This window comes from Pseudorca crassidens, chromosome 11 (assembly GCF_039906515.1).
Source record: "Pseudorca crassidens isolate mPseCra1 chromosome 11, mPseCra1.hap1, whole genome shotgun sequence".
NCBI lineage: Eukaryota > Metazoa > Chordata > Mammalia > Artiodactyla > Delphinidae > Pseudorca > Pseudorca crassidens.
The window spans coordinates 91,394,288-91,416,938 of NC_090306.1; the positions used below are offsets into that span (position 1 = coordinate 91,394,288).

General features: G+C 43.3%; 1 protein-coding gene across 4 annotated transcripts in view; it reads left to right on the forward strand.

Moving 5' to 3' along the window:
- Positions 1 to 22,651, forward strand: part of ABTB3 (ankyrin repeat and BTB domain containing 3) — a 307,888-nt gene that overhangs the window by 165,338 nt on the left and 119,899 nt on the right. For all 4 annotated transcript variants that reach the window (XM_067697855.1, XM_067697854.1, XM_067697853.1 and 1 more), the window contains exon 2: positions 22,246 to 22,395. In XM_067697855.1, coding sequence (XP_067553956.1) covers positions 22,246 to 22,395 — 150 coding nt within the window. The remainder of the gene's footprint in view (positions 1 to 22,245; positions 22,396 to 22,651) is intronic.

Genomic DNA, 22,651 nt, shown 5'->3' on the forward strand with positions numbered 1-22,651 from the left:
CAGCTATGGATACATACAAAACAACCCTATGAGGTAAATGCTATTCTGATCATCCCCACTTTACAAATGAGGAAACTGAGGCACAGAGAGGTTCATTAATTTGGCTGGAGAGTTAATAGAAAACAGAGCTAGATTTAAACCCACTACTCTGTCTTTTTCTATCACAATTACTGTTTCTATTTCTATTTCCCCTCACCCATCTTCCCTTCATTCTGTGAGCTTAGGGTGGTAGAGACCAAGTCATTCACTATTCATTAATTCAGCAAATATTTCATGCCCACCACCTGAAGATATAAAACATGTGAGTATATGAAAAGTACTTAGAAAAAAGTACTTAGTGCCTGGCACGTAGTGGGTGTTAGCTGCAGTCATCACCATCATCACCATCAGCATCAACATCACCATCATCACCGTCAGCATCAGCATCACCATCATCTTCATCATCTATACCCCCTGCACAAAACCTGGCACTAAGAAGGTTTTCAGTGAATATTTTGTTGAATGCTGGATGATGAGGCATTTCTCACGATCACTCATGTTCCCAGGAGGGACAGCTTTTCTGTGTCAGAAAAATCAACGCTCTTATTCTCTGAGTCCCCAGAGGAGCCATTTGCCACCATCTCCCTCCCTTGAAGTGGTGGATGCATCCTTCCTTCTCCTGGAAGGGGCTCAGTCCCACCTCAACTCTCTGACCCTAGTGGGCAGGAGTGATTCCCCCTTCTCATGCCAGAACACAGAGCCTGGCCCCGCTCTGTAAGCCCCTCTACCTTCCCTCCCCATTAGGAGGACCTCGAATCATAAGCACATTCCCAAAGCAGAAGACAGTCTCCAAACAGAAACTAACAAATGAAAGGAGGCTGGGGGCCATGGGGAGAGCAACACTAACCCTCAAGGTCACTTCTTCAATGGGCTGCAGGGGATAAACGCCAAGAGCATCTCTGAAAATAAGTGCCAGATGCAATGATCTAAAAGCAGAGAGAGAAGCGTCTGGAAGAACAGAGGAAGAAAGTTATGAAAAATGGCATTCTTTGGTCATCTCTATTTCTGCGTTAAATGCTGGAATTTACCCAGAGGAGAAAAAGACAAAGGCTGAGAAGGTATTCCGACTGAAAATAGATAGTACAAAGTTTTAAAGTGAAATTAGATGTCTGGACTTCTAGAAAGATGATGTTCATTTCAGAATGGTCCTGTCAGGCGCCCAGCACCCTGAGGAGTTTTGTAAGGCTCAGTGTAATTATAGGGAGCGTTAGCCTCCTATGTCTGCTGTAACAAATGACTACAAGCTCAGTGACCTAAAACAGCATAAATTTCTTCTCTTACAGTTTGGGAGGTCAGAGTCCAAAATGAGTCTCACTGAGCCAAAACTAAGATGTCAGCTGGGCTGTGTTCCTTTCTGGAAAAGCCCTTTCCTTGCCTTTTCCAGCTTCTAGGGTTGCCCGCATTCCTTGGCTCTCGGCCTCCTTCCATCTTCAAGACCAGCTGTAGCTGGTCCAGTCTTTCTCACACGGCATCTCTCTGACACTGGTTCTTCTGCCTCCTTCTTCTCCATTTGAAGGACGCTTGTGATTACACTGGACCCACCCAGATAATCCAGAATAGTCTCCTAATCTTAAAATCACTTGATTAGCAACCTTAACTCTATCTGCTACCTTAATTCCTTCCACCCTTGCTATGTAACTTAACTTATTCACAGGTTCAAGGGATTAGGAAGTGGACATCTTTGGGGACCATGATGTTGCCTACCACATGGCATTATGACTATAGAATTATATGCTAGTTCTTTCAAAATTGTTAATTCATGTGGAATATTTCTCACCCATAAAAAAGAATGAAATAATGCCATTTGCAGCAACATGGATGGACCTAGAGATGATCATACTAAGTGAAGTAAGTCAGAGAGAGGAAGACAAATATCATATGATATCACGTATATGCGGAATCTAAAAAAATGATACAAATGAACTTATTTACAAAACAGAGACTCACAGACATAGAAAACAAACAAGTTTACCAAAGGGGAAAGGGGGTAGGGATAAATTAGGAGTTTGAGATTAACAGATATACACTACTATGTATAAAATAGATGAATAAGGTCCTACTGTGTAGCACAGGGAACTATATTCAATATCTTGTAATAACCTATAGTGGAAAAGAATCTGAAAAAGAATATATATATATGAATATGTATATATATACACACATATACATATATAGGATATATATATACATATAGAAAGAAAACTGAATCACTTTGCTGTACACCTGAAACTAACACAACATTGTAAATCAACTGTATTTCAATTTTAAAAAAATTTTTAATTGGTAATTCATCTCTGGAACTGAAAGTGAGTTTTCATTATCCATAAATGGGATTAAACCAAGTTCATGTGACCTCAGGAGAGTTACTTAACCTCTCTGGATAAACCTGTGTTTTCTTACCTCTAAAATAAAGAGTTTAGCGGTAAGCTCTGGTAATGAGCGACTATGCCTTCACTATCTCATGCCCAGGGCCCAGCACGCAGTAGGCACTCAGAAAACGTTTGTGCTGACTTGGGGGAGCTGGATTTAGTGGTATTTGAGGCTTCCCAGCCTTCAAGGTCTGTGGTTTCCTGACTCACGGTTCTAAATAACAGATTTTCAAAATGGGTATCCACATCTGTCAGGAAACGCCTCCTGAGCAGAAGGTGTGTCATTTTTCTCTGTGGCACAAATCTTTGTACAAGAAGGCACCCGATGACACACACACTAAACAGAAGGATGGACAACTGTGAATGTGTGTGTGTATATATACGTATACATGTATATATACATACACACACAGAGGGTGAGGGGGGAGAGAGAAGGGGAGAGAGACAGAGACAGAGGGGTGTGTGTGTGTGTGTGTGTGTGTGTGTGTGTGTGTGTGTGTGTATGGTGCTCAGTTTTGTCATCTGTAAGCTAAGAGCAAGAATAATAATACCAACTGCAGAAGGATGTTGTACGGATTAAACGAGTAGTTCATAGGGAACCCCTGGTGGTCCAGCGGTTAGGACTCTGCGCTTTCACTGCCGAGGGCCCGGGTTCACTCCCTGGTTGGGAAGTAAGATCCCACAAGCCGTGTGTTGCGGCCAAATAAATAATATAATAGTTCCTACATGTAAAGAGTGCCTGGCTCCTAACAAGTGCCATATAAAACCTGAACTACTGTTTCTCATCAATATCATGATTCTCCTGCCACAGTACGGAATGGATGTGGACGTTCTATGCGTCACCCTGCTGTGGGAAGAGGCGGGGGTCCCAGCCACCTGGGGAGATCTGGGGCAGCTGGTGAAGGAAGTGGCGTTTACGTTGTGCGTTGAGGAAAGGGGGACGCGCTCCCTGTCGAAAGCCGAGGGCAGGGAGTTCTGGATGAGAGGAGCCATGGGGGCACGCGTGGAGGTGGAGAGCCGTGCTGAGGAGAGCGCATCCCTCGGTCACTTTGGGAGTGGTCTGAAATTCAGTGGGACAGCTAGGTTAGGTAAAGGTCGCAGGGGTGTCTAAACGCCTGGTGAAGAAGTTTCCATCTTATCCTCTAGGAAGTGGGGAGCCACTGAAGGTTGTTCGAGTGGAGAGGGTGGCCATGGCCTTAAGACTTTGCTCTAGGCGGTACGAAACATTTAAAATCACAGAGAAATAAGTTAGTCCTAAGGCTGCCGTAACAAATTACCACAAACGGGGTGGTTTAATACAACTGTGAGAGAAATGTATTCTCTCATAGTTCTGGAGGTCAGAAATCTGAAATCAAGGTGTTGGCAGGCTCTGAGGGTGAATCTGTGCTGTGCCTTTCTCCCAGCTCCTGGTGGCTGCTGGCCACCCTTGATCTTCCTTGGCTTGTAGACACATTACTTTAGTCTGTCTCCATCTTCACATGGCCATCTCCCCTCTGTCTCTGTGTCTCGAGTGGCCCTCTGCCTTTGTCTTATTAAGGACACATCATTGGATTCAGGGCCCAGCCTAAATCCAGGATGATCTCATCTTGAGATCCTGAATTACATCGGCAAGACCCTGTTAACAAATAAAAGATGTCCCGGGCTTAGGGCTCAGATTTCTCTCTTGAGGGCCATCATTCAACTTACTACAGATGATTAAATCAATTGTCATATACACACTATTATATATAAAGTACATAACCAACAAGGACCTACTGTATAGCAAAGGGAACTATAGTCAATATTTTATAATAACCTATAAGGGAAAAGAATCTGGAAAAATAGATATATATGTATGTATAACTGAATTACTTTGCTGTACACCTGAAACTAATACAATGTTGTAAATCAACTATACTTCAATTTAGCAAAAGAGAAAAAACAAAAAAAAAAGTATAATGTAAAAAAACACACACAATTGTCCAGCACATGTCTACACACATGTCTACACATAAATGTACATTCCTGCCGTCAGCAGGATAGAGCTGTCAGAAGTATGGAAGTGCATGGAGCCCTGAGTCATTTGGTTTTTTCCTGTGGTTCTTCTTATCTGTAAAAGTCAATGTGGTGTGTGAGGGCAGGCCTGGTGAGGGGGATGGAGGGAGCAACTGTGATCTCCACCTGGATGCACATGAGAGTCACTGGGGAGAACACTGAAAAAATACCAGTGCCTGGGCCCTGCCCCCCTAGAGATTCTGATTTCATTGGTCTGGAGTGGGGACTGGGTGTCAGTACTTTTTAATACTCTCTAAGTTATCCTCACGTGCAGTGCAGTTTGGTTCACTATGGGTATTTCAATGAGGGCAATATAGAGCCAAGGGAGTGAAAATTGGCTCTTGGGAGGCAAAAAAGCCCTTAGGATTACAATGGTTTGTGACCCTCCAAAGGGCCCCAGAACATAAACAGATACACAGTGTATAGATGCTATTAAAATTCCATGGGGTGGGATGTTTTACAATATAGTACATTAATAGAAAATCTGAGGTACAGGGAGGCCAGCGGATCGGGAGACAATTGCCATTGAAAAGGTAGTCTGTTACTCTCGGCTCCCAAGAGGAGAGGCATGCCACACCCGGATGGGAGGGAGGATGGGTGGACACAGGGAAGCACCGGGGTGGGTCAGCAGGCAGAGGAAGAGGGGGAAACGTGGGCAAGACACTTTATTGTGGTCTTCAAGCAAAGGAACTGGCGAGGCAGGGTAAACAGATTTAGGATTGGCTAGTTTCAGTGGGCTCAGGGGCAGAGGGGTGTCCCTAATTGTTCTGGTACCTGCTGGCAGGGGGTGGGGGGGTCAGTGATTAGGGTGGGTGGATAGTGGTCTGGAGCATGAGAGCCCGTTTAAGGAGGTGATTGTGAGTGTGGGCTCTGGAGTGGTTGCTTTGCATTTGAAAAGCACGTTCACTAGCAAGTTGTTTGCTATCTCTAGGAACTGGCTAACCCTGGGAAGGATGGACCCTCCAGGGTCAGCAAGGACCCAGATGTCAAAGCATCAGAATATAGAAATAAGAGACATGGTGAATCTAATGGAGGTGTGGGTGGGGGATGGAAGAAAATGTCCAAAAAGACTTCTTGGGCAGAAGGAACCATAATAAAAAACGGTTGAGAAACATTGAGTTGTATCTGGGCTACATCATAGATTTCTTGATAGAACTCCCAGAACAGGTGCTAGGAGGAAGCATCTCCCTGGAAGCATCCTTATCCAGATGTACAGCTGGATAGGGCCACTCTTTGCCAGCAAGGACCATGAGCTTTCTTCCCCAGGGGCCCATGGCCTTGTCAAAAGTGCAGTACCTTTTTTTTTTAGAAGCAAGGAAGGGGCGTGAACTTTGTGCCTTTTTTTTTTTTTTTAATTTATTTTTATATTTATTTTTGGCGTGTTGGGTCTTCGTTTCTGTGCGAGGGCTTTCTCTAGTTGCGGCGAGCGGGGTCCACTCTTCATCGCGGTGCGCGGGCCTCTCACTATCGTGGCCTCTCTTGTTGCGGAGCACAGGCTCCAGACACGCAGGCTCAGTAGTTGTGGCTCATGGGCCTAGTTGCTCCGCGGCATGTGGCATCTTCCCAGACCAGGGCTCAAACCTGTGTCCCCTGCATTGGCAGGCAGATTCTCAACCACTGCGCCACCAGGGAAGCCCCCTACAGTGGTTAGCAGCAGCGACAAATGAGAATTTAGAGTCCTCTTGAGGTTGATTTTGCTCTGTAATCAGCTGCTGAGTTTTGGGCCTAATGGAATTCTAATGTTTTTAAAAGCCAATTTAGTAATCTTTGTATTTTCAACAGACTGTGAAAGCCCTATTAGTTATTTATATTCACTGTACACATGCATGCCTGCAAATGGCAGATTTATGCTTTTATGTGCCATTAACATCTACACTATGTTAACAGCAGCATTTAGCCAGCTCTCAGAATGTTGGCCTAATCTCCTCTATGCCTGTAGACACACATACACATGCACACACACCCCTCTGTCATTCTGTGTGGTCAGCCATAGGGTATTTCAACTTGTTAAAGATCCTAGTGAATAGTTCCTCACTATATCGTATCAAATAAGTGATAAGTCTATAGTCACCAGGCTATTTAATTAAAGATAATCGGTCTTTGAAGACTTAGAATACAATTAAATATACTTAACACTAAAGCTCGGTTGAACATGATTTAATCTTTCTTGGGTGATTCAGGATCTTACAGACCTTGAGGGCCTTTGTTATGAATATAAACGATCTTCATGCTCTTACTCTGCAGAAGTTCCATTGGAAAGAAATTTCCAGTTGAAATCCTGCCAAATACACAGACTTTCACTGTAGAAGGTACCCTCGCAATTACCTGGAAATGGTTTCTAGACATCCAAGGGATGACAAATCTGTGAATATTTGTCCTTGGCATAAAATGTTCTGACTGCTTCTGTGAAATCCGTTTTCCAGCCCCCTTTTCTTTCTCTATCAGGGAGAAATTCTCAGTGGGGTGCTAATGTATCATTAACACCATTCTTTAAAATGTACTAATCTTTCTTTTCCGTCAAGAACTCTACCCAGGACTCATTCATTAATTCAACTTGTGTTTAGCAAGGAGGTCTCAGTGAGACACAGTAGAATTGAAGAGTTGGCAGCAGAGAAGGGTACAGCTAAACTTGTTTCAGGGCACATACTGTATATTCAAATAATGAATCCAGAAAGTCTCTTAAATGGATATATACATCCTTACCACTCCTCCTGCCTATCATTTCCTTCCTTCTTTTTCTAGTGTGATCACCTTCACTAGTTGAACCATATTCAAATACTTAATGATTCAGAATTTAAATTAATCTGGGAAAGAAACAGCTAAAAATAGCCCCAACATACGTTGTAAAAAGAAAAGGCAAAAACTGATAGAACTGCATGGAGAAATAGATAAATCCACTCTAATTGTTGGAGACTTTAACACCCCTCTATCAGAAATGGACAGATCCAACCAGTAGAAAATCAATAAGGACATAATCGAACTCAGCACCATCAAACAACTGGATACAATGGACATCTATAGACTGCTTCATCCAACAACAACAGAATACACATTCTTCTCAAGCTCACATGGAACATTCACCAAGATAGACCACATTCTGGGACATGAAACACACCTTAACAACTTTAAAAGAATAGAAATCATACAATGTCTGTTTCTCAGACCACAGTGAAATTAAACTAGAAATCAATAACAGAGTGATAGCTGGAAAATCCCAAATACTTGGAGGTTAAACAACACACTTCTGAATAACACATGGGTCAAAGAGAAAAAATCTCAAGAGAAGTTTTAAAAATATTTTGAACTAAGTGAAAACATAACAAAAATCTGTGGGATGCAGAAAAAGCAGTGCTTAGAGGGAAATTTATAGCAGTAAATTCATGTATTAAAAGAGAAGAAAGATGTAAAATCAAGAATCTAAGTTTTTGCATTAGGAAACTAGAAAGAGAAGAGCAAATTAAATCAAAAGTAAGCAAATGAAAAGAAATAATAAGAATTAGAGCAGAAATCAATTAAAAACAGGAAATGAATAGAGAAAATCGATGAAACCAAAAGCTGGTTCTTTGAAAAGATTGATAAAATTGATGAGCCTCTAGCCAGGCTAGCTAAGAAAAAAAGAGGAATTACTAATATCAGAAATGGAAAAGGGGATATCACTATAGATCCCATGGACATTAAAAGAATAATAAAGAAATACTATGAACAACTCTCTGCTCACAAATTTGATAACGTAGGTGAAAGGTACCAATTCCTTGAGAGACCCAATCTACCAAGACTCACACAAGAAGAAATAGACGATCTAAATAGGCCTATATCTATTAAAGAAATTGAATCAACAGTTAATAACCTTCCAAAACAGAAAGCATCAGGCCCAGATAGTGAATGCTACCAAACATTTCAGGAAGAAATTATACCAATTCTCTACAACCTCTTTCAGAAGATAAAAGAAGAGGGAATACTTCCTAACTCATTCTATGAATCTAGTATTACACTAATACCAAAACCAGAAAACAATATTACAAGAAAACTACAGATAAATATCTCTTGTGAACATAGATGCAAAAATCCTGAACAAAATGTTAGTAAAACAAATCCAATAATGTATAAAAAGAACTTATCAGAGTCCTTCAATGCACCAGGAGTATTCTTGCCTCTGTGCCTTGGCTTTTGCTGCTCCCTCTGGTTTGCCTTTTCCTATACGCTTCTCTTCCCCGCCCCCCACCCAATTCACCTAGTGAGCACCAGCTCATCTTTTAGTACTGATCCTAGGACAGTTCATCTATGAATCCTTTCCTGACACACCACTCAGGTAGAATATCCAGTGTCTATTTGTGCTATTAGCGTAGCATGTACGAGCTTCTCTTACATCACCAGTGAGACTCATGAGCATGTGTACTTATCCCACTAGATTATGAATTTCTTAAGGAGAGGGTCTGTGTCTTACTTTTCATTATAATCCCAGTCTGGCACCTTATATGGGATGGATGGATGGAGGAATGGATGGATGGATGGAAGGAAGGGTAGGTGGATGGATAATTAGATAGATGAATGGAAGTTAAGCTCCATGAGAGCAGCTGCCCTCTATTGTCTTCTGCTGTATCTCCATCGTTTAGCACAATGTGTAGCACACAGCAGATGCTCAAAAATTAATTAATTACCCTTTAATTAATTAAAGGATGATCCAATTTAAAAGCAGAAGTTCGATCCTTCTCAAACACTTCCAAAATATAGCAGAGGGAGGAACACTCCCAAACTCATTCTACGTGACCACCATCACTCTGATACCAAAACCAGACAAAGATGTCACAAAGAAAGAAAACTACAGGCCAATATCACTGATGAACATAGATGCAAAAATCCTCAACAAAATACTAGCAAACAGAATCCAACAGCACATTAAAAGGATCATACACCATGAACAAGTGGGGTTTATCCCAGGAATGCAAGGATCCTTCAATATACGCAAACCAATCAACGTGATACACCATATTAACAAATTGAAGGAGAAAAACCATATGATCATCTCAATAGATGCAGAGAAAGCTTTCGACAAAATTCAACACCCATTTATGATAAAAACCCTGCAGAAAGTAGGCATAGAGGGAACTTTCCTCAACATAATAAAGGCCATATATGACAAAGGCCACAGCCAACATCGTCCTCAATGGTGAAAAACTGAAACCATTTCCATTAAGATCGGGAACAAGACAAGGTTGCCCACTCTCACCGCTGTTATTCAACATAGTTTTGGAAGTTTTAGCCACAGCAAGCAGAGAAGAAAAAGAAATAAAAGGAATCCAAATCAGAAAGGAAGAAGTAAAGCTGTCACTGTTTGCAGATGACATGATACTATACATAGAGAATCCTAAAGATGCTACCAGAAAACTACTAGAGCTAATCAATGAATTTGGTAAAGTAGCAGGATAGAAAATTAATGCACAGAATTCTCTTGCATTCCTATACACTAATGATGAAAAATCTGAAAGTGAAATTAAGAAAACACTCCCATTTACCACTGCAACAAAAAGAATAAAATATCTAGGAATAAACCTACCTAAGGAGACCTGTATGCAGAAAATTATAAGACACTGATGAAAGAAATTAAAGATGATACAAATAGATGGAGAGGTATACCATGTTCTTGTATTGGAAGAATCAATATTGTGAAAATGACTCTACTACCCAAAGCAATCTACAGATTCAATGCAATCCCTATCAAACTACCGCTGTCATTTTTCACAGAACTAGAACAAAAAATTTCACAATTTGTGTGGAAACACAAAAGACCCCGAATAGCCAAAACAATCTTGAGAAAGAAAAATGGAGCTGGAGGAATCAGGATTCCTGACTTCAGACTATACTACAAAGCTACAGTAATCAAGACAGTATGGTACTGGCACATAAACAGAAATATAGATCAATGGAACAGGATAGAAAGCCCAGAGATAAACCCACGCACATATGGTCACCTTATCTTTGATAAAGGAGGCAAGAATATACAGTGGAGAAAAGACAGCCTCTTCAATAAGTGGTGCTGGGCAAACTGGACAGCTACATGTAAAAGAATGAAATTAGAACACTCCCTAACACCGTACACAAAAATAAACTCAAAATGGATTAAAGACCTAAATGTAAGGCCAGACACCATCAATCTCTTAGAGGAAAACATAGGCAGGACACTCTATGACATAAATCACAGCAAGATCCTTTTTGACCCACCTCCTAGAGAAATGGAAATAAAAACAAAAATAAACAAATGGGACCTAATGAAACTTAAAAGCTTTTGCACAGCAAAGGAAACCATAAACAAGACGAAAAGACAACCCTCAGAATGGGAGAAACTATTTGCAAATGAAGCAACTGACAAAGGATTAATCTCCAAAACATACAAGCAATTCATGCAGCTCAATATCAAACAAACAAACAACCTAATCCAAAAATGGGCAGAAGACCTAAATAGACATTTCTCCAAAGAAGATATACAAATTGCCAACAAACACATGAAAGAATGCACAACATCACTAATCATTAGAGAAATGCAAATCAAAACTACAATGAGGTATCATCTCACGCCAGTCAGAATGGCCATCATCAAAAAATCTAGAAACAATAAATGCTGGAGAGGGTGTGGAGAAAAGGGAACCCTCTTGCACTGTTGATGGGAACGTAAATTGATAGAGCCACTATGGCGAACAGTATGGAGGTTCCTTAAAAAACTAAAAATAGAACTACCATACGACCCAGCAATCCCACTACTGGGCATATACCCTGAGAAAACCAAAATTCAAAAAGAGTCATGTACCAAAATGTTCATTGCATCTCTATTTACAATAGCCAGGACATGGAAGCAACCTAAATGTCCATCAACAGATGAATGGATAAAGAAGATGTGGCACATATATACAATGTAATATTACTCAGCCATAAAAAGGAATAAGACTGAGTTATTTGTAGTGAGGTGGATGGACCTAGAGTCTGTTATACAGAGTGAAGTAAGTCAGAAAGAGAAAAACAAATACCGTATGCTAAGACATATATATGGAATCTAAGAAAAAGAAAAAAAATGGTCAGAAAAGCCTAGGGGCAAGACGGGAATAAAGATTCAGACCTACTAGAGAATGGACTTGAGGATATGGGGAGGGGGAAGGGTAAGCTGGGACAAAGTGAGAGAGTGGCATGGACATATATACACTACCAAAGGTAAAATAGATAGCTGGTGGGAAGCAGCCTCATAGCAGCAGGAGATCAGCTCGGTGCTTTGTGACCACCTAGAGGGGAGCAATAGAGAGGGTGGGAGGGAGGGAGATGCAAGAGGGAAGAGATATGGGGACATATATATATGTATAACTGATTCACTTTGTCATAAAGCAGAAACTAACACACCCTTGTAAAGCAATTATACTCTAATAAAGATGTTAAAAAAATTAAAAAATAAAAGTGGAAGTTCAGATGGATGGATAAATGAATGGTTGAATGGATGAACTGATTAATGCATTTAAATTATAAGTATTCAAGAAGAAGATGCATGGCCACCTTGATGTAGAGCAAGAAAGTCTCCATCGTCCAAAAAGCTGTCTCCTCGTTGTTTTACTCTGGCCTGTTGCCATGTTTTAATTGAAATGTCAAAGACTAGTTTTTCACTCAAAATAGTCTTAACACACAGCTTCGCTGTCAGTAGCACCCAGTGCTGAGTTTTATCACCACCACATGAAAGTATGCCCACAAGTGTCACTGCTATATAACACTGGTAAACAAGGGAGACAGACGCTTTTCAGAGAACTCCCAAATGGCCACAGTCCATGGTTGGGAGCCAGATGATCTTCAAAATCTGATCAACCTCTGACATTTCCACAGCTACCCAAGACCTAGCTGGAGGTGGAAAATACCTCTTAGGAGGAGTCAGGGACTGAAGCAGAAACTCACAAGCCCTGCAGAGCCCCAGGTGCACTTCACTGCAGAGATTAGAAAACTGGGAAAATGAGTCTTTCTCTCTCCTCTTAAGCCCCTGCGAGATGGATGTAGCTCAGAACTCTATGGGGAAAGTTGCAAGGATAATGCAATAAAGAAAGAGCGCTGGGAGAGGAGGGAGCGCACAGGAAGTAACCAACAATCTTGTAAGGATGTTTAACTGTGCTTGCTAGTGACAGGGAAGAGGAAGAAGAGGGGGGAAAGCACAAACCACAGTGGGGCTTACATGATGAGGCTTTACATCATGGTAGGTCAGGAGAGAGAGCAGGAAAGCCTGTACAGCATCTCCACGTGGGTGGCCAGTGGGTGTCTCAAGTTAAAGATAACCAGAACTGAACTCCTGATCTTTACCCCAAACTTGACCCTCCTGCAATGTTCCCTGTTTCAGTAAATGGTAAACCCCTCCTTTCAATCATGCAGGTCAAAAACCTTGGACTTGCTCTTGTCTCCTTTTTTTCTTACACCTTGCACCCAATTGGCAACTCCATCAGCTTTTCCTTCACTCTTCTTTTTTTTTTAAGATGTTTTTTTGATGTGGACCATTTTTTAAGTCTTTACTGAATTTGTTACAGTATTGCTTCTGTTTTATGTTTTGGTATTTTTGGCCCCAAGGCATGGGGGATCTTAGCTCCCCGACCAGGGATTGAACCTGCACCCCCTGCGTTGGAAGGCGAAGTCTCAACCACTGGACTGCAAGGGAAGTCCCCTCCTTCACTTTTCTAGCATCTCCACCATATCTACTCTGGTTCTGCCCTGGCCACTCCCTACAGTCTGTTCTCAACCCACCAGCTGGAGTGACCCTCAAAAAAGGTCAGGTCACACCCCCCCAAAACTCCAAACCCTCCAGCGGCTCCCATCTTGCTCAGAGTAAAAGCTAAAGTCCAGAGTCACCTATGAGACTCCACCCAGTCCTCCTTCATCACTTCTCTTATCACTTCACTTCACTTCTCACTTCTCTTATCACCTACTGCTTTCCCCTCACTTTCTCTGTTTCTTCCTCTAACAAGCCAAACCCTCCCCCTCAGACCTTTGCCCTCACATCCCCCCTGCTCTTCCCCCAAGATATCAGCCCTGCTCCCATGTTCACTCCCTTCAAGTCTCTCTTTGAATGTCCCCTTCTCCATGTGACGCCGCTACCCCACCCAGCGCTCCCCATCCTCCTTTCCTGCTCTGTTTTTCTCCATGGCGCTTACCACCCAGCTGGCTACATATTCTAATTATGTATTTGGAACACACGTACCAAGATGGCAAGAATTTCCAGTATTTTGCTGCTGGATCCTCAGTACCTAGAACTGTACCTAGCACCTAGTAGGCGCTCAGCTAATACTCACCGAATGAATGAATGAACAGAGTATTTTCCCTTTGTTTTTCTGCAGCTTTTCTTATTTATGCCATCAGTGTTAGAGCCGCACCATCACCCCAGTGTCCCTGTGTGCCACGCACCATGTACAATGCCTTAATAACATCATGGCTGCCTCTGTGGCCTGCTCTAAAGGCTGACACTCCCTGACCTAGACTTTAATTAGTCCCCTTCACTCCTGAGCTGACTGCGAGGGAAAGCTGGCTGCATCTGGCTCACGTGGGGAGGGCCGCGTGTGGGGTCACCTTGGACTACTTCCTCCTTCGTGGCCCCCACCCCCGTCCCCACCTTGTCCCTGCCTCTCTGCCTCAGTGCCCAGCATGCACACCGGGTACAGTTTTCTTACTGTCTCAGGATTTCCTCTCTGGACTGAGAGCTTCCTAAGAACAGGAACTTCTTTGAGTCTTGAGATCTCAAAAGTGGCATTTTGAGTTGGGCCTTGAAGGATGAACGTGAACTTGCTGGGCACCCATCAAAAATGGAGATAATAGGTATAAAGATGAGGGAGAGGAAGGAGTGGGCATCATGGGTGTCAACCACTCTTTCTAGAATTTCAGCTGAGAAAAGGGAAGAGAGAGAAACAGGGTAGCTGGAAGGTAAAGGTTTAGTTTTTAAGTCCAAACTTCTTTTGGCCCAATGCCCTCAATGGTCCACCCCTGCCTCCCGGTCCAGCCCCTTCTCCCAACTTCTGCACCCTCTTGTACCCTCTGTTCCAGCCACTCTTATATGCAAAGCACATACCTCTGGGCCTTTGCTTTTTCTTGGAATGTCCTTCTCTAATCATCATCATCTTTTTTTTTTTTTTTTTTGCGGTACGCGGGCCTCTCACTGTTGTGGCCTCTCCCGTTGCGGAGCACAGGCTCCGGACGCGCAGGCTCAGCGGCCATGGCTCACGGGCCCAGCTGCTCCGCGGCATGTGGGATCTTCCCAGACTGGGGCACGAACCTGTGTCCCCTGCATTGGCAGGTGGACTCTCAACCACTGCACCACCAGGGAAGCCCCACCATCATTTTTATAATCATGATCACATTTGTTGAGCTATTTATAGGGTCCAAGATTTACATGTATTAACTCATTTGATCTTCCAGTGGCCTTATAAGGATTGTACAATGACCATTCCCATATTATTCACAAGGAAACGGAGGTACAGGGAGGCTAAATAGCATCCCTGGGCAACATTGCTGTGAAGTAGCACAGATGCAATTCAACCTGAACGTTCATTCGGAGAATGAACGAGAATCCACACTCTTTCAACTCTGCTGTAAGGCATCTGCTTCCCCAGGTCCCCTAAGCTCCCCTGGGAAGCTGCCCTGAAGCTCCCAGGCCAACTTGGGTTCACCCACTGCGCTCCACGGGGACTTCATTAACGTCTCTGCTCTGGTGTTTCTCCCATAGTGGTTCAGTTGGGGGTTGGGGGGGGGGGTGTCTCCCCTGCCAACTGGGAGGCTGTGAGAACAGAAATGTGTCCTACTGTCTTCATGGTGCTCAGTATTGGTGGTTGAATGAATGAATGGTCCGTAGATATCTTCATGTTCTTTTAAGGTTGGCATGCTTATTCCTTCTGTGTACTTCAGCCTCCACGGATGGGCATGTTATTGAACCCATTCCTGAAAATTCTCCATCTTTGTGTTTTCTACCTCTTATTTCTTGTGATGGTTTGGCTTCAGACTTCCTAAGAACTTTCCCTTTGAATTTAATTCATTATGGGGCGGGGGGGGGGGGGGGGGGGCGGGGCAGGGCACGAAAATGAGCCATGGTCTGGATGTATCCTAACTGGAGTACGGCACGCCTCTCGTAGATGAACGTGCTTGCCAAGCCAGTCCTGAATTTGCTTCCCACTGCCAAGTCTCTTAAAATAAAAAGGAATTTCCAAGCCGCTTATGCAAACATTAAAAAAAATCTGATGACTTCCTATCTTGTTTCTTAATAAACTGAACAGTAGAAGAAAACACTCTGGCACCATGTTATTGAATTTCTAAATCTTTACCTTCAAAGAACTTCACTTAGATTATTAGCAAACATTTCTCGACCCCCTTTGTTGTGACAGGTTGTCCATGTAGATTATCCCATTACAGCCTCCCAACCATGCTAGGAGGTAGATAGTATCAAACATGTTACAGAGGGAGAAACAGAGGCTCAGAGAGCCAAGTCGCAAGCCCCAGGCCACACAGCTGGAAGACGGCAAGGCGGGAATCTGAACCCAGCCAGGTCTGTCCGGTGCCAGTTTGAGGGCTGGTCTGCTGCACCCCAGCTGCTTCCTTCCCATTTCTTAAAGCTGGGACTGGTGCCAGGACGCTCCACTTTAAATTCTGGGGATAACTTAGCAGAAGACAAAGCCTAGCCTGGCAAGGAGGACATAGGAGAGTCTGTTCCCTTCTCACAGCCAGAGACAGGCAAGGCAGAACCCCAGCCTGGGCCCAGGGTGCCAAGACCTACGTAGCCTCCTCCTCCATCACCACCGTCAACATCAAGGGGAGAATGGATGAGTGCTGATGGCTGTCTTATTTGGTTTTCTCTCGGTGGGTAAATAGCATCCTAGTCCAGTGATAGCATGGAGACACAGAGAAAAGCTGAGAGGAGAAAAAGGATGGCGCGGTTATACTTGCCAAGGAGCCATCCAATCATATAGGAAGGTAGGCAGTCAGGGAGGCAGAATTGCCCTGATCGCCCCATCGGAGACAGAATGCCAGATGTGGTTGGTCCAGGGGCCCACCCAGAGGAGCGGTTTTCATATTTTCTGTTCTAAATGCCCTAACCAAAAAGTTGTCTGTCTCCAGTCACACAAGGTTTTGGAAAGATGATCTGCAAGACTATTTGAATCCAGACATTAAATAAACAAAACTGCACATTTGTGGGAACAGGCCATTTAGTAGACGCTTACTATAGGCTGGAGGCCTTAAATATTTATCTAGTTTAATCACTGCAATAAACTGATGCAGTAGATATTTTAACCCCTCTTTGCAGACACAGAAGCTGACTGGGGATCTGGGAAGTGCTTTGTCCAGGTTGCCCAGGGGACTGGGGCAGGACTGGAGCCTGGCTCTGTCAAGAGCCCATGGTCATGCCTGGCCCCTCTGTCCCACCTACAGCCAGTCAGTCCCAGGTTGCTATGGCTGGAAATGTGGACATTCAAAGGCATTGGTTCATCCTCTTTTAGCACTGGCCAATCCCTTTGAAAATGTGAATGGATTTTCCCTTAGACAATGTACAACCCACCCCAAAGTAATAGATTTCGGTAAGACCATGACCCCTTCAGCATAGTGGACCCTCTCCTGTGATCACCTGCTCTCCAGGGGAATTATTTCCTTTAGGTCCAAAGTCATATTTGAACCTTAGGTTCCCCCTGTTTTTAAACTTGAGTCTTAATCACCAGGCTGTGGCTGTCCTTGGTTCCAGTAATGGAAATTGATGAGTGGTCCAAAACGGAGACCTGCAGCTAACACTAAAATATGATACTGGGACCTTCTTAATGACCTAGTTGATTTTTATACAAAAAAATAAATGACTCTAGTTTATGTGTGTACTCCATATGAAGTCCTCAAAACAAAAGAAAAAAAAGGAAAACCCTGGTATATACTCTTTGCATAATAGATTAATTATAGATTTCCCAAATCCTAGTACTCTAGCTTTCAAAGCTTCTTGGAATAATTATATTTTCACATTTAAATTTCATAACCCTCTAAAAGATGGAGGAGTAATTCTGAGGGAAATTATTTATTCTTATGATGAAGCATAAAGTAGTGCAAAGCTGGGCTTATACACAGTAAGTGATCTTCATCTCAGTTAACATATGTCGAGCACATACTATTACTCAGCACACGCAAAGTAAGTTCTTTAGTACACATTGTCTCACTTCATCCCCGCCCGCAGCAGCGCCATGAGGGAGGCAAGGCCATTCCTATCACTCCCATTTCACAGAAGAGGAAACTGAGGTCCAGAGAGGCTCTGTGACCTGCCCAAGGTTAAACATGGGTGGGAAGTGGCAGAGCCAGGACTGAAGCTCTGGGTTCCAGACTCCACGTCCCGTTTGCTTGTGCCTCAACCAACATGTGAAGCAATGTTTCAGATACAGGCCTGGGATAAGAACTTGCTGCACACAGTGCAATTACCAAGAAAGCAATCCTGTGAGCACATGTCAGGGCCATTTGTACTTCATCCTCCCTGACATTCAGGGCTCACTCGCAGGCCTCCTTTGCTGTGAAGCCCCTGATCACCACCCCGTCCCCCAGCGGAGGCCCTCATCCCCTGAACGTTGGGTCACTTGTCACACTGGGTCGTGGTCATCTGGTGTCATTTGCCGTGAGCACTTTTAAGGGTAGTAAATCTCTGAATCAAGAGTCAGGAACGTCAGAGGCGTCAGATGAGGGATTGGCCCAACATTCATTGCCCTGGCAATGGCTACTTGCCTTGGCCTCTGACCAGATGTCTGGGCAGGTGAGCAAGCAGGAGGAAACAGAGATGACTCAGGGCGTCCCTGCCTGGGGTGATCGGGGGGATGACTCAGCTGTTAAGAGAAAAGGACAGGCAGGAGGCCGGCCTTGGATGGTGGGCATTTCTGTGAAGGTCTTGTCTTTCCTAAAAAGCTGAGGGTTCCTGAAGTTCAGGGATCGCCTCTCAGCCATCTCTACGTCCCGTGTGGAGCCCGGCCCAGCGCTAAGTAGTAAATCGTCAATCTGTATTGTCCAATTAATGCCAAGTTGTGAACTGGCCCAGCCCACAGTGTTTTTCAGACTGCCAGTCATGACCCACTAGTCGACCATGAAATCACTTCTGGTGCTGCAGACAGCATTTTTTATTGATAAGATAGAAAAGAAGTGAAAAGAAAAAATTGAGAGTGCCTCATACATAGTAAGGATCAGTGTTATTTTTCATGAAATTTTTCATGGAAAACATGAAAAATGTGTGTAGTAGTAGTGGTGGCGATGGTGTGTGTGTGTGTGTACTGGGTCATGATGTAAAATACATTCTTTTTTTGTAGTTTTTTTAAATTTTTATCGGAGTACAGTTGCTTTGCAGTATTGTGTTAGTTTCTACTGTACAGCAAAGTGAATCCACTATATGTATACATATATCCCCTCTTTTTTGGATTTCCTTCCCATTTACGTCACCACAGAGCACTGAGTAGAGTTCCCTGTGCTATACAGTAGGTTCTGATTAGTTATCTATTTTATGCATAGTATCAGAAGTGTATACACTGTATCAATAGTGTATATACTATATCAATCCCAATCTCCCAATTCATCCCACCACCACCCCTTTCCCCCGTGGTATCCATACATTTGTTCTCTATGTCTGTGTCTCTATTTCTGCTTTGTAAATAAGATTGTCTATACCAATTTTTTCAGATTCCACATATATACGTTAATATACGATATTTATTTTTCTCTTTCTGACTTACTTCACTTTGTATGACAGTCTCTAGGTCCATCTACGTCTCTACAAATGACACAATTTCGTTCCTTTTTATGACTGTGTAATATTCCATTGTATGTATGTACCACATCTTCTTTATCCATTCCTCTGTTGATGGGCATTTAGGTTGTTTCCATGTCCTAGCTATTGTAAATAGTGCTGCAATGAACACTGGGGTGCATGTGTTTTTGAATTATGGGTTTCTCAGGGTATATGACCAGTAGGGAGATTGCTGGGTCATATGGTAATTCTATTTTTAGTTTTTTAAGGAACCTCTATACTGTTCTCCACAGTGGCTGTACCAATTTACATTCCCACAAATAGTGCAAGAGGGTTCCCTTTTCTCCACACCTGCGCGAGCATTTATTGTTTGTAGATTTTGTGATGATGGCCTTTCTGACCAGGGTGAGGTGATACCTCATTGTAGTTTTGATTTGCATTTCTCTAATGATTAGTGATGTTGAGCATCTTTTCATATCCTTGCTGACCATCTGTATGTCTTCTTTGGAGAAATGTCTATTTAGGTCTTCCACCCATTTTTGGATTGGGTTGTTTGTTTTTTTGATATTAAGCTGCATGAGCTGTTTGTATATTTTAGAGATTAATCCCTTGTCAGTTGCTTCGTTTGCAAATGTTTTCTCCCATTCTGAGGGGAGAAAACATTTGCATTTTCTCCCATTTTTGTCTTGTTTATGGTTTCCTTTGGTGTGCAAAAGCTTTTAAGTTTAATTAGTAAAATACATTCTTATTGAGTCTAAAATTTTTGAAAAACAATGGTTAGAGAACAATCTCAGTAACTTGAACAGCTTCCTGATTATAGGAACATTAACATCTAATGGTCATTTGCATTGTTCATCCATTTATTCATTATTCATTAAAAAAAAAATCTACTATGGTTGCCTTCTCCACCGTGTCAGCCTGTTAGGTGTGAAGGTGAAACATTCAGAACAAGTGACTGGTTCAGTGTGGCTGGAGCCACTAACTAGGCAGCAGGGCCCAGAGGAGGTGTGTGTTGGGTGCCACCTCACGCCTGCCCATCTTCAAAGGAGAAGCCTCTGGTTGTTTTTTTTACCATCTTTATTGGAGTATAATTGCTTTCCAATGTTGTGTTAGTTTCTGCTGTATAACAAAGTGAATCAGCTATACGTACACATATATCCCCATGTCCCCTCCCTCTTACGTCTCCCTCCCACCCTCCCTATCCCACCCCTCTAGGTGGACACAAAGCACCAAGCTGATCTCCCTGTGCTGTGCAGCTGCTTCCCACTAGCTGTCTATTTTACATTTGGTAGTGTATACATGTCAGTGCTACTCTCTCACTTTGTCCCAGAGGAGGCTTTGTTTGCTGAGCTTTTGTGTTTCGAGCAGGGTGAGAAGTGGACTTGAATTTTTTTTTTTTTAAACATCTTTATTGGAGTATAATTGCTTTACAATGGTGTGTTAGTTTCTGCTTTATAACAAAGTGAATCAGTTATACATATACATATGATCCCATATCTCTTCCCTCTTGCGTCTCCCTCCCTCCCACACTCCCTATCCCACCCCTCTAGGTGGTCACAAAGCACTACCAAACGTAAAATAGATAGCTAGTGGGAAGCAGCCACATAGCACAGGGAGATCAGCTCTGTGCTTTGTGGACTTGAACTTCGACCTTTGTGTTCTGTCTGTCCCCTCACCCTGACAGTTGGCTTAAATAATTCAGCACCTGTATATTGATACTGCTTTATTGTACCTCAGTTGTTTTGTCACTGGCAGTCTTGTTTCTCCAGTGAGTTTATACTTGAATACGTCTTCTGCTTCTTTTCCATCTCCTAGCAGGATTGGGAATACTGTAGGCATTCAATAAGTGCTTCCTACTTATTGACAACTACTTTTGTTCAGGTCCCTGCTAAGATATCCCTTTATTCCTCATCTTCTCTTACCATAGAGCATGTGTCATTTGGCTTTGTGGTTATGTGTGTAACAGTCCATCTCCTTCACTTAGACTGTGAGCCCACTGAGAACAGGAAGTATGTGTATTCTGTCCATCACTGTATCCTCAGCCCCTAACTTAGCACAATGCCTGCCTTGTTCATTGTCTCCTCAGTGATTGACACTTGGTAGGTGTATCTGTTAGTTATCACCATAATAATGCTGAGTAGCAAATAACCCCAGTGACAAATTAAATTAGCATTTGCTTTTGTGGGGCAGCTCTAAGCTGCAGATTGTTACTGCATTGGCTCTGTCTGTCTCTCACCTTTCTTAGACCAGCAGGCTAACCAGGGTGTGTTTTTCTCATAACAATGGCAAAAACACGAAAGAGCAAGTTCAGCCACACAGGTGCTTTTCAGGCCTTTGGTTCCATCATGTCTCTTAATATACCCTTGGCCAAAGTTCATCAAGCCCAAAGTCAAGGAGCAAGAAAGCGTACTCTGCCTATGGAGGCTGGGGAGGATATGGGAACAGTGATTATTTCTGAATAATCAACAAAGTAAGTTCTCGCTAAATGTTCATGGAATGGGAAGGACGGGATGAAAATAATTGGATTCCAGGGATTTCCCATGGGTATTCACCATACAAGTTACAAAAGTCCATGGGGACTTTTCACCTCCTGACATACAGCTCTATGGAGAAAGCCAGGGCCTTGTCTAACAGATAACAGCCCAGCCACCCAGAGTTAAATTTGCTGGGCAAGTAAAGCAAGCTCTCAAAAGAATCCCAGCAGAGACTTCCTCCAGGGCGCTCTGGGAGGCAACTGCCTCTGGGACAGAGAGTGGGACAGTGACTGCTGGGTTCTCTGCATGGAAGGAATCCCTGCCAGGTCTGAGGAGATGATTTTCTTTTGTGTCCTTTGGAAATGTGTGCATACAGACGGATGCCACCGTGTTTGTTAAAGTCAGCAAAAGACCTTTTAAAAGAGCTAGACATCATTTCTAAGAGGATTCAGAGCCTTGGTTCCCATGTTGGCTTTGTGGTACCAGCCCTGGTGCGGTTTGAGCCTGTGCAAGGTTTTGCACCCCTCCTTTGGTTAACTGAACAATAACAATCTATTTTCCTTTCACTCTCTCTCCCCACCAACCATAGGGGTACTCTGCCTGCCAGACAGCCTGAACCTTCACCGAGACCCGCAGCGGACCAGCAAACCGGGAGAGCTGCCCATGTTCAGCCAGTCCGAGCTGAGGACCATCGAGCAATCCTTGTTGGCCACCCGCGTGGGCAGCATCGCGGAACTGAGTAAGTGGACGCTGGTTCTCTTACCCTGTCTGTTCCCAAGCGACCAGCTGCCCTTAGGGCAGTGCTTTGTAACCAGCCAGGGGATTCCTTTTATTGAGCGCCTGCTGTGTACACACACCTGTGCTGATGGCCGTGGTGAAGGCAGCAGCTCTGGAATCAGGCAGACTGGTAAAGTTCCTGGCTCGGCCTCTGATGTAGGTCAAGTTCCTACCCTTTTCTGAGCCTCAATTTCCTTTTCTATAAAATAGAGAAAATG